The sequence below is a fragment of the Leptonychotes weddellii genome, chromosome 12, assembly GCF_054177405.1.
Source record: "Leptonychotes weddellii isolate Sample4059 chromosome 12, ASM5417740v2, whole genome shotgun sequence".
NCBI lineage: Eukaryota > Metazoa > Chordata > Mammalia > Carnivora > Phocidae > Leptonychotes > Leptonychotes weddellii.
Genome location: NC_138380.1, coordinates 54331888 through 54346766, shown reverse-complemented (window position 1 = coordinate 54346766; position 14879 = coordinate 54331888). Strand labels below are relative to the sequence as shown.

At 35.3% G+C, this 14879-nt stretch overlaps 1 protein-coding gene across 1 annotated transcript in view; it reads right to left on the bottom strand.

The window, feature by feature from the left end:
• Window positions 1-14879, bottom strand: part of DGKB (diacylglycerol kinase beta) — a 480803-nt gene that overhangs the window by 296284 nt on the left and 169640 nt on the right. Inside the window, exons 6-8 of the mRNA XM_081800920.1 lie at window positions 8503-8552; window positions 5178-5252; window positions 1947-2066 (exon numbers count right to left, since the gene is read on the bottom strand). Of these exons, the coding sequence (XP_081657046.1) occupies window positions 1947-2066; window positions 5178-5252; window positions 8503-8552 (245 nt within the window). The remainder of the gene's footprint in view (window positions 1-1946; window positions 2067-5177; window positions 5253-8502; window positions 8553-14879) is intronic.

Here is a 14879-nt window from a genome sequence, read left to right as displayed (position 1 = left end):
TTGAAATAAAGTTACTGCTACACCAGAAACTGATGAGGTACTGTTTATTTAAAAGAGTTTGAATTAATTAAATCCATATAGATCTGTGGACTATATTTACCCATGCTATTTTCATAACTTTAAAAATACCTATATTTATTAATTGAATTACAAAGGATTTCTAAATAATAGTTTCCAAAAATGAACATCATTTCAAAATCTTTCTGGCTATTTTAAATATAGATGACTAAGTCTGCATTTCTGTGTTTTGCTGTCCAGCACCCCAACTACCAAGTGGTTTACTTACTCATTCCTGCACATTCTCTCACACTAAAATTTCCACAAATATTTAGAATAAGCGCAATTTTAGCCTCAAAAATATAAATTCTCTTCGGGAGCACTGTTATCAGAAATTCCTTGACTAGCATCTGACAACTTTTTCTGTGTAGAATATACACTAAACCTTAAAATATTAACATTTTACAAATTTTCTTTTCGTTTTCTCCTGATTGACTTACAAACACTTTGTCAGAAGGTGTATTAAACAATTAAACAAATATTTATAATATAGAGATATACAATAGGTTATTACAAAAAGATACCTGGTTATGTATAGTATGAGAACATCAGATACAAGGAAATACTGCTTCATTTATTTTCAAAATGTAGAAATATGTATTAACAATAAGATCTATATTATCTTTGTTTTAATGTTTACTTTAAGGATAACATCTTGTATATCATCTATTAGTAATTTTCTCTGCCTTCCTCTGGCCATATCTAAAGTCCTATGGGCCTCGTGAAGGGTAAGATTCACCTGAATAGAAAAGAATTTGAAGATTCAGGTGAAAAAGAGACAAAAGTTACTTTCCTGAAGCCCACTTATATACCAAACCCATATGCAAATATGTACAAACATATTTGTATATATTCTCACATGTTTTACAAACACAGACTGTAAGATTTCTTGAGGGCTTTAAAAATCTGGTCTCTTGAGTAACCGTGGTATAGTCTTGAATCTGCAAAACTGTTATCTCTGGTAACAAGAAGTATGCAAAGTTTTGGAGTCAGCAGCCAAGTGGTGGACGTTATGTTCTTGCGGCTCAAAATTCTAAATACTGTATGCGTGCTTTCTATCAGTAAAGCTCTTTGAGTCTAAGTATACATTTTACTATATGCATGCTATGGTTAATTCTTGTTTATTAATGCTAAATACAAAAATTCAGTAGTGACTCATTGAGTTCGAAATTAACGATTACTGAAATTGACATCAAGGCTGGGTAGCAAGGTTTGGTTTCAAAGTCGCTGTCATATCTCATTCTAAGCTTAGGTTGATTTCTTTCCCCCCAAAGCACTATTTAATTACCACTGGAGGCAATGATACAAGAAAACTTTTGCTAAGCTTAGAATGAAAGGCTGGCTGATCTGATGATATGTAAGAAAAATTTATGTTATATATATATATATACATATATATATGACATTATATATATATGCCACAATATATAATATTATATATTATATATTCTCAACTACCTCAATATATAATTGGCTTCTCCAAGTACTGGTTATCAATAAAACAGATTTTCTTCATGGGGAGGGTGATTGTGGAATGAGATGGAGCCCCCCAAGAACCAGAGAATGAAATCATTTTAGGGCATTTCTTGCAGTAAATAAAATGATGAGAAGGTCAATAGTTTTTAAACTAGATCGTACCTTGAATAGAGAAAAAAGAGAGAAATTATGTATTAAATAATAAGGTAACACCTAAAATGAATCAATGTGTTTGTGGCAAGGATGACTACAGGACTTACTATTAAATTGCCTTATGGCATACTTACTAAAAGGTCCAGACACTCACTACACGCTTAATGATAGAAAATGGCCAGATCAATTTATAATCAAAATGTGTAATAGAGAACCCCACTGACTTACCACCAGGCCACCCTCTTTGTGTAAATGCTTACATTTTCCAAGCCCAGAAGCACAAGAAGTGGAATTGTTGTCATTCCTCCTTGGATCCATTCCTCCAGAGAGACCGTCCCATCATGATCATAGTCAATTTCTTCCATCATTTCGTGGAGGATCTGGAGTAGAAGAGATGAAGGAAAACTTGCTATGAATCAATAAAATAAATTTCATAAGAGAGAACAAAGCATTGCACTGAATTGAATTGAATATAACAAACTGACTAGCAGCTAAGTGCACAGTAGAGATAAATACCTAGGTAACCTGGTACAATGTCAATCCAATAACTGAGGATAGAGTGGCTTTGTTATGATTTCTAGAACCTCACTTCTTATACTATTCAACTTTTAGAAATAATTGCTTAACTTTTTAATACTTTACCACTGAATGGTACAGCTAAAACAAGAAAGTATCTTTAATTTAAGGGTGAAAGTGGTCTTTAATTGCTTTCTCTAGATTTTTTTAATTCATATGTATGCCAGATAATGTCTGAACAAATTAACTTCATGGCAAAGAGCTGAAATGACTCTTTGCTAAGTGGTAATAAGGGGTGGGGAAATTAAGTTGCTTTTAATTGCCTATCAGAACTTAATAAAGCCAAGAAGTTAAACCATCAAGTCATTTTTGATTAGATTTCTTTTTAAAGATGACTTGCACAGAGTGTCCCAAAATGTTCTCCACAGTGTTTGTTGGTAATACATTGATCTCTCACTTTTATAGTGGTAATATCAGTATTTAATCCAAAGGATTGTTGTGAGGGTTAAATGTGTTAATATACTATAAAGATCCTCAAAGAGCATGTAGCATGTATAGTAAGTGTCATATAGGTGTTTTATGTTATATGAGCAGAAACTGTATGTGAGTTTCAAACAAGGTGAAGTACTTCTCATCCAACAGCACCAAAATGGCAAACATGCTAGAATTCCAACAAAGAAAGTAACTCACCCCTTTATCTAATACAGAAATCTTCATCAATTCGAGAAAAAAAAAAAAAAAAAAAGAGAGAGAGAGAGAGCATTGGAACCAAAATTTGAAAGGTGCAATAAATGGATTACTTGATATGTTGATAGAAGTGCTGTTTGCCTAAAAACTCGAACTTCGTGGATGGGTGTGTTTCCTCATGAAGTTTTTGAAAATGAGGTTATTTTCCTTCATACAAATTTAAATATAGGTATTGAGAAAAAGAGACTTTTGGGAACAAAATGGTGCTGAAATAATTATTTTATTATTCTCAAAATGAAAAACAGGGGATATGATTTAGAATTTGGCAAAATGGTACAGGATCTTATTAAAATGTCCTGCCCCTTGAACACACTTTGATGAACTAGAAGAAATGAATAAATGAGAACTAGAACACAGAGCATTGTTTCAGATGGTTGATGCTTTCATTTTGTACCTAATAAATCTCATGTGAGAGCATGGGTTCATTTTTTAAAAACCTCTTCCAAGGATGTCTCAATCTTCCCTATTAACTGCCATGGACCTCAAACGTTCAATTATCTTTATTCATACATGCAAATGTATCAAGGCTCTGACAACGTGTACAAATGCATGCACTGTCTTAAAATGGGCAGAGTTGTTGAATCATTAGGCAGGATGAGGTAGTCACTATGACAGCAAACATACTACCCAACGTAAATCTCTTCATCTTCACTTTCTACTATTTATACTACTCGTAGAAGTAGCAGATTTATCAATGTGTTCCACAAATGACAAATAATGCAATATAGTTTATTATTTGTATTTTCCAGTAGGTATTTGTCATAATTAGACTGCCTAGCCACCAACTGTTCCCTTCTTCAAATCATCCAGATCCCCCTTTTCCTCAAGAGTATAGCACGCCCCCACTATTTTTTGTGCCTGCCCCCTTCTTCCTTCCATCTTCCTTCCTTCCATCACTCCAGTGAGGACAAGAGACTTGACTGAAAGATGTACAATATTCACGGGTATTGAGGTGAGTAGGATGGAGAAAGCTGGTTTAGAAGAACATAACCAAAAAGGGCAACAGAACTGAAAAGAAGTCCCTTGATTTCAGGGAAAATAGTATTGAGATGAATCAAGCAGGATTCTTAGAATCAAATACAAGTTACCACTATTATTTATTACTGCATATACAAACTGCAACTTTGTGAACGATATCTGCTATGCATTATGCGCACAGCATGGTGTATTTCGACATCCTCCCAAAAGAAAAACCAATTGAGTTAAAACTTGGAAAACCCCAATCCCAGGAAGAATGGTGCCCCTCCTGCATATAACTGCATATAACTTTGTGGTACTTTACAGGCACTAGTCTCCACAGCAAAGGAAATGCTACCACAGCTCTCTTCTCTAATCATGCCACTATCACACTGTCACAGGCTTTTAAGATTCTTATAAAATGTAAGCCATTTAAATAAAATTGATTTGTATATGCTTAATTCATTTACAATGTGCTCAACGTAGTTGGTTTCAAGAATAAACTAGTCAATAACGTACTTATCAACTCTCTCCAAAATATTACTTGTGGCAAAAGTCAAAGTTCCTAATCAAGTATGTTTTAATATACATTTGAATAATGTTGTATTTGGTGTAAATCTATTAAAAATAAGAGGTTGTTAGGTTCTTAAAAGCCTCCTTCGATACCATTTCTTTAAACAAATTATTACAACTTTCTAGCTCTATCTTTAACTAGCTGAAGAGCTATGAGAAGTTTCTTGAACATGCTAGGGTCCCAATTCCCTTATCTGTAAGATGAATAAAATAGTAGGATCTATCTCAGGGTTGCAAGCATTGAGTAACACATACACAGGAACTAACACAGTGCAGTGTACACAGTCAACTGTCATCATCTTAAGCGACTTCATCTTCTTTTAGAATGAATATTTAGCTATTTCCATAAAAGGAAAATACAGAGATCATGAATAACATACATTAGTTCTGACTATTTTATTGCATGGCATAACCTTGGAAGTATCCACCAGCAGCTCCTGCTTACCTAAAGACATCTGAGATTGCCATTCAAATTAATTTCCATGAAGAAGAAAAGCAAAAGTTACTGCTAAGAGCTTCAGAACACCACGTATACCTTTTCTTGTTCAGAATCCACTTCCGCTGCTGAATAGAAATAGTAACTTTGGGTTATCAAAAGAAAATATCAAATGTCAGCAGTATATTAAGGTTCCAAAAAAGAGAAAAGAGAAATGGGCCTTCTAGAATGTAGCCAACAGTTAAATTGTCCATATACTTACTGGATTGAGTTCAGTGACATCCCATTCAAGGTATTCTGCGACATGCATCATCTGACTGATGATATTTTCTAGCTCCTGGAGAGGACAGAGACAGAGACAGAGACAGAGAAAAGGGAGGAAACATGAATACAGGGTCTTTGTAAGTTTTTCAAACTTTGACTTATAAGAATTGTTTTGTTTAACGTGCAGTTCAAAAACTAAAAGTTACACGATTAATTTATGTATTATATATAATTTATACATATACATTAATTTTTATATATATAATATATCCTTTCAACAGTCTGATTAACTATACATAAAAGAAGCACTTGAATATAAATTTATTTTGTACTTGGTCTAGAAATCTTCACCAGAAGAGGGCACAACTACACAAAAAAAGCTTTTCTTCCAGAGCAGATATTTTTTTTAAGGAAGAAAAGCTATCTTTAGAAAGGAAGATCTGATTGAAGTAGGAGCAGGCATATTTTCACAAGCTGTGACATTTAAGTCACCGAGTGGCCTGACCCTTTGGCTTAGAAACAGGTGTGGAAGGATGGAAGGAAGCGTTTGAGGGCAACTGAGAGGTTTATTTTCATTCTGATACACTGAGAACGTATATCGACTGTTCCAGCCATTAACTGGTATAATTTGCTCTGCGAGAGGCGTGTTCAGGGTCAAGGTTTGGAGGCTAAGTACATGTAGAGTTTATTTTATGAGGAAATAGAATTTTAGTTAGCATTTTCATATTATTGGGCTCAAGTGTCAACTCTTTGAAGAACGGTTAGTTAATACATATGCCTTGACCAAATAAATTAAAACATTTGCTCATACCTATTTATTTAATACTTTAACTTTTCCCTATCTCCAGAAAAGATTAAATATACTTCGTAAATGCTAGTAACTTTAAATATAGTCACTGAGATAATTAAATGTGGTGTCTTAACAGTATAATAATTTAAAATATAAGAAGTATAAAAGGATAAGGTTTGAAAGCATATTAATCAAAGATTATTCCACTCAAATCTCTGATGTAATATATGTAGTTGATATTCATAGAGTGAAGAAGGAAATGTAGTAAAAGAGGTTGTCTTTTGGGGGACAGTGGATCCATCTGAGAAACTGATGAAAGCTCCATTCCTCTCTCCAGAAAAAATGTAATCATGAAAATGCTTAGGTAACACAGATTGCTCCAGAAAAAAATACAAATATAAATACAAATATAAATACAAATATAAAAAATACAAATATATAAATATAAATAAACATAAATTTACTTATTACAGTTAAGAAAAAATTTAAACTAAAATATCTTGGAATTATAGGTTAGAATTGTGTGTGTGTGTGTTACTCTATCTTTGCCTGTTTATGCCTCGATGGTTTGGAGTGGTAAAAGTCCCTGGACATGTTTTTAGGAACAGAAACCCTTTTTATGCAGGCATGTGACATTTAGATAAATCATTTGACCCAAGACTCAGCTTTCTCATCCGTAAAATGAGTATTCTAATCTTAACTAGTGCATAGAGTTGCTGCAAAGAGTAAGCATGCTATGATATGAAATACATTTATGCCGCCTGGCATACTGCAAGGGATCAATAAATATTCACTAGTATTATTACACATAGTGGTCATTTTTCAAAATATCAATTTTCCTCTGTTTGGCCTCCAATATGTGAAGTGTTACACCTTTAAAATTTCCAAGATTAAGGACATCAGAACGTGCAATTTCAACCTGATAATGAAGAAAATAAAATGAAGTGGTAAGTTGTCTGGGGAAAACCATAGAAATAAAATTCAGGCCTTTAATTACAAAATAGACTAGTTTAATCATAAATCAATGTATCTCCAACTTATTGTTTAATATTAGATGATAGTGATAAATAATGCAATGTATTATATGTTAACAACAATAAAAAATGGCCAGAGACCAAAAGAAGCATTTGACTGAATTTTCAAATCAGCTGCCAACCCATGGCTAAGAGCCTAGTAAGGAAACATCCTTTAATTTAATTAAAAAGAAACACTAAATAAAACAAATTTGCATTTAAATACAATTTGCAGTAGTATGGACAGAAGTGAGACAATAAGCATATGGAAATATCTAGAAAAGTCTAAACTCCTCGCTGTGAAATGCCACCAGAAAATGAGCAAATGTATCCTGTAGCTTAATATTCCTAAATGGATAACTGGACACTACTAAGCACTTAAAAATGATAGCATTTGAAAAATTGGAGAGACTTAAACATAAGGAATCCCACAATCACAGCATCAATTTAGATTGGTGGTCATTTCCTAAAGTAGGAATTATATATTTTTATCTCTCTCTGGAGAAGCTAATGTGCCATTATCCTACTCAGCATTACATAAATATGTATCCAACTTCATTGCTCTGCTTGTAGAATTCTGTTTGAACTCTGCTAAAGGGAGCTGTGGAGAGAAATTCACTATCAGAAGTAATGTTCATTTTAATCAATTTAAAAATATCAAAACATTTGTTATTTAATGTACCTGTGTACTCCAAGATTTCCATAACCTGACACTTATTTTTTTTGAGATTCTTCTATTTTCTTTATAGAAGAATTAATAATATATGAAAAATATGTCACTGGCAAATATAAAATGCATTATTGTATGGAACCTGAAATGGATTTATATTCGAAGCACTGATTTGTGCAGTAAAACTAAGAGTCTAACTACTCCTCTGAAAACTATCAATGATTTGTGTATGTTACAAATACAATAAACATTTAATTATTCCTTTTAGTTCAATCATATAGAGATGGAATTTTTCTCCTATTGCTTTTTATGACTAAATGATAGAGTACAAGTTGTATTTAAATTGGATGAGACATTTTAAAAAGGGAAGTCTGTTAAAGTAATTTGTAAGTATATGTATTTTAACAGCATATATGACTAAAAGACTTTTAAAATGTGCAAAAATGATAAAATGATTAAATTGACTTTATAATTCCTTTCAATTCTACTGGTATTCTTGTTGTTTTTCTTAGTGTCAAAGCTCAATTTTTTTTTTTCTTTCTAGATCAATGATCTCAACTTTCTCATGTATTATTCAAAGGAGCTGGGGTCTTTTTTATCTTTCCATGCATAAAAAGTCACTTTTTTCTAGCAAAATTATTCAACAGAACAATTGTAATCCTAACACTTTTATTTTTATTTTTTTTTCAGATCACTCTCTTTCAAAAAGTCAGATGATCAAAATGCTGTGTGAGTGCATGGAAATTATATTCAGTGTGTCTTCTGTGGTAATAGCTATAAATTTATTCATTGCATTTTTCAGAACAAACTACTTTGAAATTTTCACAGAAAATTTAAAGAAAAAAATTACCGAGCTGTCCAGGAAGCCATTCCCATCTGTGTCATAGAGGCGAAACATAACTAGAAATAAAAGAGGTGTTGAAAAAAAATTAGAGGAGAGTAAGATCAATGTTAGTAAAAATTCCCTTTCTATTGAGGGGCGCCTGGGTGGCTCAGTCATTAAGCATCTGTCTTTGGCTCAGGTCATGATCCCAGTGTCCTGGGATCTAGCCCCGCATTGGGCTCCCTGCTTGGCGGGAAGCCTGCTTCTCCCTCTCCCACCCACCCCCGCTTGTGTTCCCTCTCTCGCTGTGTCTCTCTCTGTCAAATAAATAAATAAAATCTTTAAAAAAATAAAATAAAATTTCCTTTCCATTGAAAGCAAATTTTCAATCCTTTCCTATTCAAAGACATCGATTTGTAGGATCATTTCTCAAGTTAATTTGAGAATGAATTAGTCTGTTAATAAAAATACTAAATATCAGATATAAGGTCAAACAAGTTTTGTTATATATGTAGAAAACACTAAAAGGTACCATTGTTTGCTCAATTTTTTAATTATAAGATCATTAAATGAAAACACAAAAATAAAAGAAGAGAAGGAATTTTAGATATTCAGAGTCCAGATATTAAAGGGCAGAGTGAGTAAGAAAAAACAAACTGATTCGGAGTTCTGTAAACCAAATTTGGAATCTGCGATCCACTAGTACATGAGCATAGTCCAACACCGTTTTCTTATCTGTCAAATGAGAATAACCACCCCGTCATAAGACACACTTGTCGGAAAAGTTAAGTGAGGTGATACACACAAATGCATAGCAAAAGCTATAGGTCACTACACAAATATAAGCCGTTGTTTTGATTGATCGCTAAGCAGCATGGGAAAGGATTAGTACAAAATAGGGGAATTTTTCTGATGCAGGACAACAAGACACAAAATGCATTACTATCACGGTTATAATGGTGTATGTGTTGCAATCTGAGATGTACTTTCAGAGGGTAACCACTCTTTGAACTAAAGAAGTAAGGAAAAGGAGAGTGTTGTCTCTGTGGTAGTGAGCACAGGAAAGCAGGAGGACAGAGGGCCTCTCAGGCCAGAGGATTCTCTCATAAGTTCACACACCACCCAGAGTCTCCAGAAGGGGCTGCAGGCGCCATTTTGAGATAAACAGAGAATGACACAGCTGTTAAAACAGAGGAGTGGAAGTGAGAGTTTTTGTTGGGTTTGTATAATTTCTGGGAGAATCTTGATGTCTGGGGTCTTTAATATTAAAGACATTGATAACAATGAGGCACAATTGGGCAATGACCTTGATCATATATCTGTTAACTAATTATTATTTTTGTATTTAAAATAATTATTATAATTTCACCAACCTAAGATATGATTATTTATTTATAAGATGCTATAACCAGCCTGCATACAACTAATAGAAAAAAAATGCTTACAATCTAATCATCATGTTCTATTTATTGGAAAATGGAAAAAGATTTTAAAGATGCTAAAATGTATGAGGAAAATGTGTACCCACTGAATTAAGGAACATAATGTTATGCTGGCTAATGACCTAAATATCTTTATTTGCAAACCACAATGATTACTGTCTTTCATATACTCAATAAATGGCAAAAATTCAGAAAGAAAAGTCCTACCAGAACATGGACCCTAAGCATTTCAAGGTTTTCTAGTAAAGCAGAAAATAGAAACATCACTTTGTGAGTGACAAGAATTCACCCACCACTCAAAGAATGGATTCAGTACCACGAACAAGGCAAGTATTTACAAAAGCCTAGTTGTATTTTATTATTTTCATTTTTTTAAAGATTTTATTTATTTATTTCACAGAGAGAGACACAGCGAGAGAGGGAACACAAGCAGGGGGAGTGGGAGAAGGAGAAGCAGGCTTCCCGCTGAGCAGGGAGCCCGATGCGGGGCTCGATCCCAGGACCCCGGGATCATGACCTGAGCCGAAGGCAGACGCTTAACGACTGAGCCACCCAGGCACCCCGCCTAGCTGTATTTTAGAAGGAGGGCCACTGGTGACTCCATGAATCTTTACTGTAATAAATGACTGCCTGACCATTTTTAGGTGATCAGATATATGGAAACCCTATACCTCTTGGTAAGACTTGTCAGAAACATGAGCTCAAAGACACATACACAAGTGGACTCTGTGTGGGGTTACCTGCCATTCATTTCCGGCAGCATCTGAAACCTCTTCCTATGCTCTTAAAGCCACACTTTACAAAACACAGAAACAGATGAAACACAAGATACCTTGTCTTTACTGGCCTGACTTGAAGGTAGAGTTTGCACATGACCCAGGCTCCATCAATCAGAAGAAAAACCCAGTTGATCAATCAGAGGCTGGTGACCCAAGAAAAAAGGGGGCTACTCAAAGTCATCCTGGTGATGTGAGCAACAGCAGTAGCAGTGGTCAGAGAGAGAGCAACCAGGGTCCTGGATGTGTCAGGGGTGTTGGCAATGAAGGGTGTCCTGCTCGTGCCCCGAGAGGCAGCAATGGGATTCTCCCCAGGAAAATTTAGCACTTAATTTCATCAATGATCCTAGAGAAACATCCTCCAAATCTGGTTCTCTATCCCTCCTAATGATTCTCTGTGTTTCTTAATATCATTTAAAAAACAATAACCTGGGGAGCACCTGGGTGGCTCAGTCAGTTAAGCATCCGACTCTTGATTTCAGCTCAGATCATGATCACAGGGTTGTGAGACAGAGCCCCGGGGCAAACTCCATGCTAGGCACTGAGCCTGCTTAAGATTCTCTCCCTCTCCCTCTGCCCCACCAACCCCTCTAAAAAAAATAAAGCAACATAAAAATAAAAACCAATAACCAGCTATATTAAAAATAAGATTAAAACTAACCTGTTCTATTGTCTCCCCCAGTGATTCTGTGCACTCAACATGGGCACTTACTTCACATCAAACATAAAGATTAGGTCAAAATAAATTTTAAGTTTAAACTAAACTTTATTTTTAAGAAAAAAATGAAACTTTAATTTTAACATTAAAGGAAACTATAAAGCTGCTAGAAGAAAATATGGGAAGATATCTTCACAACCTTAAGGTAAGCCAACATGAACCACCAATGATTAAAAAAAAAAAAGGGTAAATTAAGGTTCATCAGGTTTAGAACTTCTACTCATACAAAATAAATAAATAAATAAACAAAGAAAGAAATAAGTGAAAGAAAAAAGAAAAAAAAAGAAAGATGAAGAAAGAATAGAGAAGAAAAAAAAAAACAGCCACAGACTTGAGAACTTTTCAGAACACATATATCTGACAAAGGGCTTATTTCTTGAATATATGAACAAACCCTATAACTCAGTAATAAAATGACAAACAACCCAAATAAAAAAGAGGCAAAAAATTGAACAGATAATTCAAAAATGGAAGATACAGGAATGGCCAGTCAAAATAAAGTGCTCAACATCGCCAATAAAATAAAACTTTAAACCAGAGAAAACAACATATTTATTTCTGGAACTCAAGTTTTTGTTTTTTTGTTTTTTATTTTCCCTCAAGACCAGTCTCCTCAAACTGCTTAGCTTCTCAGCCTTGGTTGTTTAAGAATTTGCCATTTAAAAATAGTGGCAAAAGCCAGGGTCCCCTCTCCCAGAAATTTGACCCACAAATCCAATATGCCTTGACAATTCCCTGAAGCTTTCAACCAGTTTAAAAAAAAAAATAGTATATACAAATTTTCTAGTTGTTCCCAGTAGCGATGTTGGTTTTAAAACACATTGTTCATTATTGTCTATAGTAGAAGTCTTGACATCTTTTAAATAATTTCTAAACACATTAACAGGGGTTAATGGTTGTCTATGAATTCTGTCTAATTCATCAAAGAAAAAGTTGGAGAAATTTAAGTTCTAGTCAATCAGAATAGCAATAAGAAAAACTGCATACCTATATTGAGTGCTAAATATAATGTACTCTAAATCTGACCAAGTCAAAATAAAAAATCAAAGTTTCCTTTGGTCCCGAATAAGAGAGAGAAATTCTAGGATTTTGATTTTCAGAGATAAGTCTATTTTCCTAATTTAAAATCATAGTGGGGTCATGCAAAATAGGGAGTACTGAACACACCTCTCTACCTTGGCTTTCTACTGAAGTGCCACTATAGTAAAAATACAGTATGAAATAGGCATAAATCAAAAAGCACAAAGAAGATGCGAGAGGAAAAAAGAACCATCGAATTTAAGAAGCTGGGAAACACATGCTGACTGACCTAGAAACCAGAGAAATATAAACGTGAGCTGGTAGTAAAGAAGCAAAGATTTACACAGAAAGGGTGATGAGATAGAAAACGAAGTGATAGTCTTCACAGAAAGAAGTCAGACCCTCAAATACCACCCTTCACACCTTCTACCTGACAGTATGCCAGCTCCCTGCCCCAGCAGAAGACTAGACGCTGGGGCTGAATAGCACTCAAACTAAGGGAATGTTGAGCTCAGGATGCTCAGGACTTCTAATGGTAGGGGTACTATCCCCAAAACAAGGTATTTATGTGAAAGTCTAAACAGTGAATACTGAGAGTATAAGTCCTCTTCCTTATCTCCAGTGAGTCACACTTAAACCTCACCCACACACCCACTTATGCACCACACCCAGGAGTCCTTCCAAAACAAGTAATTTGGGAAAACAGTAACAACAAAGCAAGGAGGCAGAATAAAACCTTGTAAGGGGAAAGCTGCAATCCACAAAGCAAGAAAAGGAGCATATAAGAATCATTCTGAGAACAATATGAATCCTCTGTGAAGTAAAAAGCATGATAGAAAAAGTAAAACAGGAGCAAGATGGCAGAGAGGTAGGAGACGTAAATTTCATCTGGTCCTAGGAATTCAGCTACACAGGGATGAAACCATTCTGAACACCTACGAACTCAACAGGATACCAAAGAAAAGAATAGCAGCAACTGTCTGAACAAAAAAGTGACCACTTTCTGGAAGCAGGGACCCAACAAGAGGCAGAGACAGGGAGACTCCCCCTACTCCCCAGGGAGGAGCGGTGCGGGAGCTCACCGCAGGGATCTGCTGGGTTTGGAGACTCCACACGGGGTCGTGTGCCAGAGATAGAGATGCTCGGTCACAGGCCGGGTGAGCACGGAGTGCGGCCAGAGACTGGGGAGACGGGAGTGACGGACTGCTTTTCTCTGGGGGCTCACTGAGGAGCGGGCCCCGAGTTCTTGGCTCCTCTGGGGTGGAGGTTGGGAGGCCGCCATTTTCACTCCCATCCTCCAAAGCTGTACGGAAAGCTTACAGGGAACGAAAGCTCCCGAGAGCAAACACGAGCAGATTACTTAGCCCGGATGGTCAAGGGCGGGGCAATTCTGCCTCTGGCAAAGACATTGGGAACCACAGCAACAGGCCCCCCCCACAAGAAGATCAGGGAGAACAGCCAGCCAAGACCAAGTTTACCGATCAATGAGAGGGGCAGAACTCCAGCACTAGGGGAATACAGCACATAGAATTCATGGCTTTTTTCACCCCCTGATTCTTTAGTCTTTCAAAGTTAATTTTTTTTAACTTTTTTTTTTTGAAGTTTTCTTTTTACCTTTTTCAACCAACATCTTATCAATACCTTTTTTAAAAAACATTTTTATTTTTCAATTTTAGAGTCATATTCTATCCCTTCATAGTAGTTAACCTTATTTTTGGTGTATATATATAAGTTGTTCTCTCTTTAAAATTTTGGGATACAGTTTCTTTGAACACACCAAAATATACCCTAAATCTCTAGTGTATGCCTTTGTTCTACTCTCCTGCCTGATCACATTCTCTCCCTTTTTTTTTTTAATTACTCTTCCTTAGTTTTCCAACCAACTTCTTATCTTATCAATTCCTTTTATAAAATCTTTTATAATATTCATCTTTACATTCATATTCTATCCCTTCATCGTATTTACCCTTATTTTTGTACATATATAAGTTTTTCTTTCTTTAAAATTTGGAAGGCAGTTCCTTCTAACAGACCAAAACACGCCCAAATCTACTGTGTGGCACTGATCTATTCACCAGCCTGATCATATTTAATCATATTCTTTTTTTTTTCTTTTTCTTTTTCTTTTCTTTCTTTTTTTTTCTTTTTCTTTCTTTCCCTTTCTTTTCCCCTGGTGTCAGGTTTCTTCTGAAGTGTTTAGTGTATATTTTTCTGGGGTCATTGTTACCCTGTTAGCATTTTGTTCTCTCATTCATCTGTTCTCCTCTGGACAAAATGACAAGACAGAAAAAATCACCTCAAAAAAAAGAACAAGAGGCAGTACCAACTGCCAGGGACCTAATCAATACGGACATTAGTAAGATGTCGGTACTAGAGTTCAGAATGACGATCATAGAAATACTAGCTGGGGGGCGCCTGGGTGGCTCAGTTGGTTAAGCGACTGCCTTC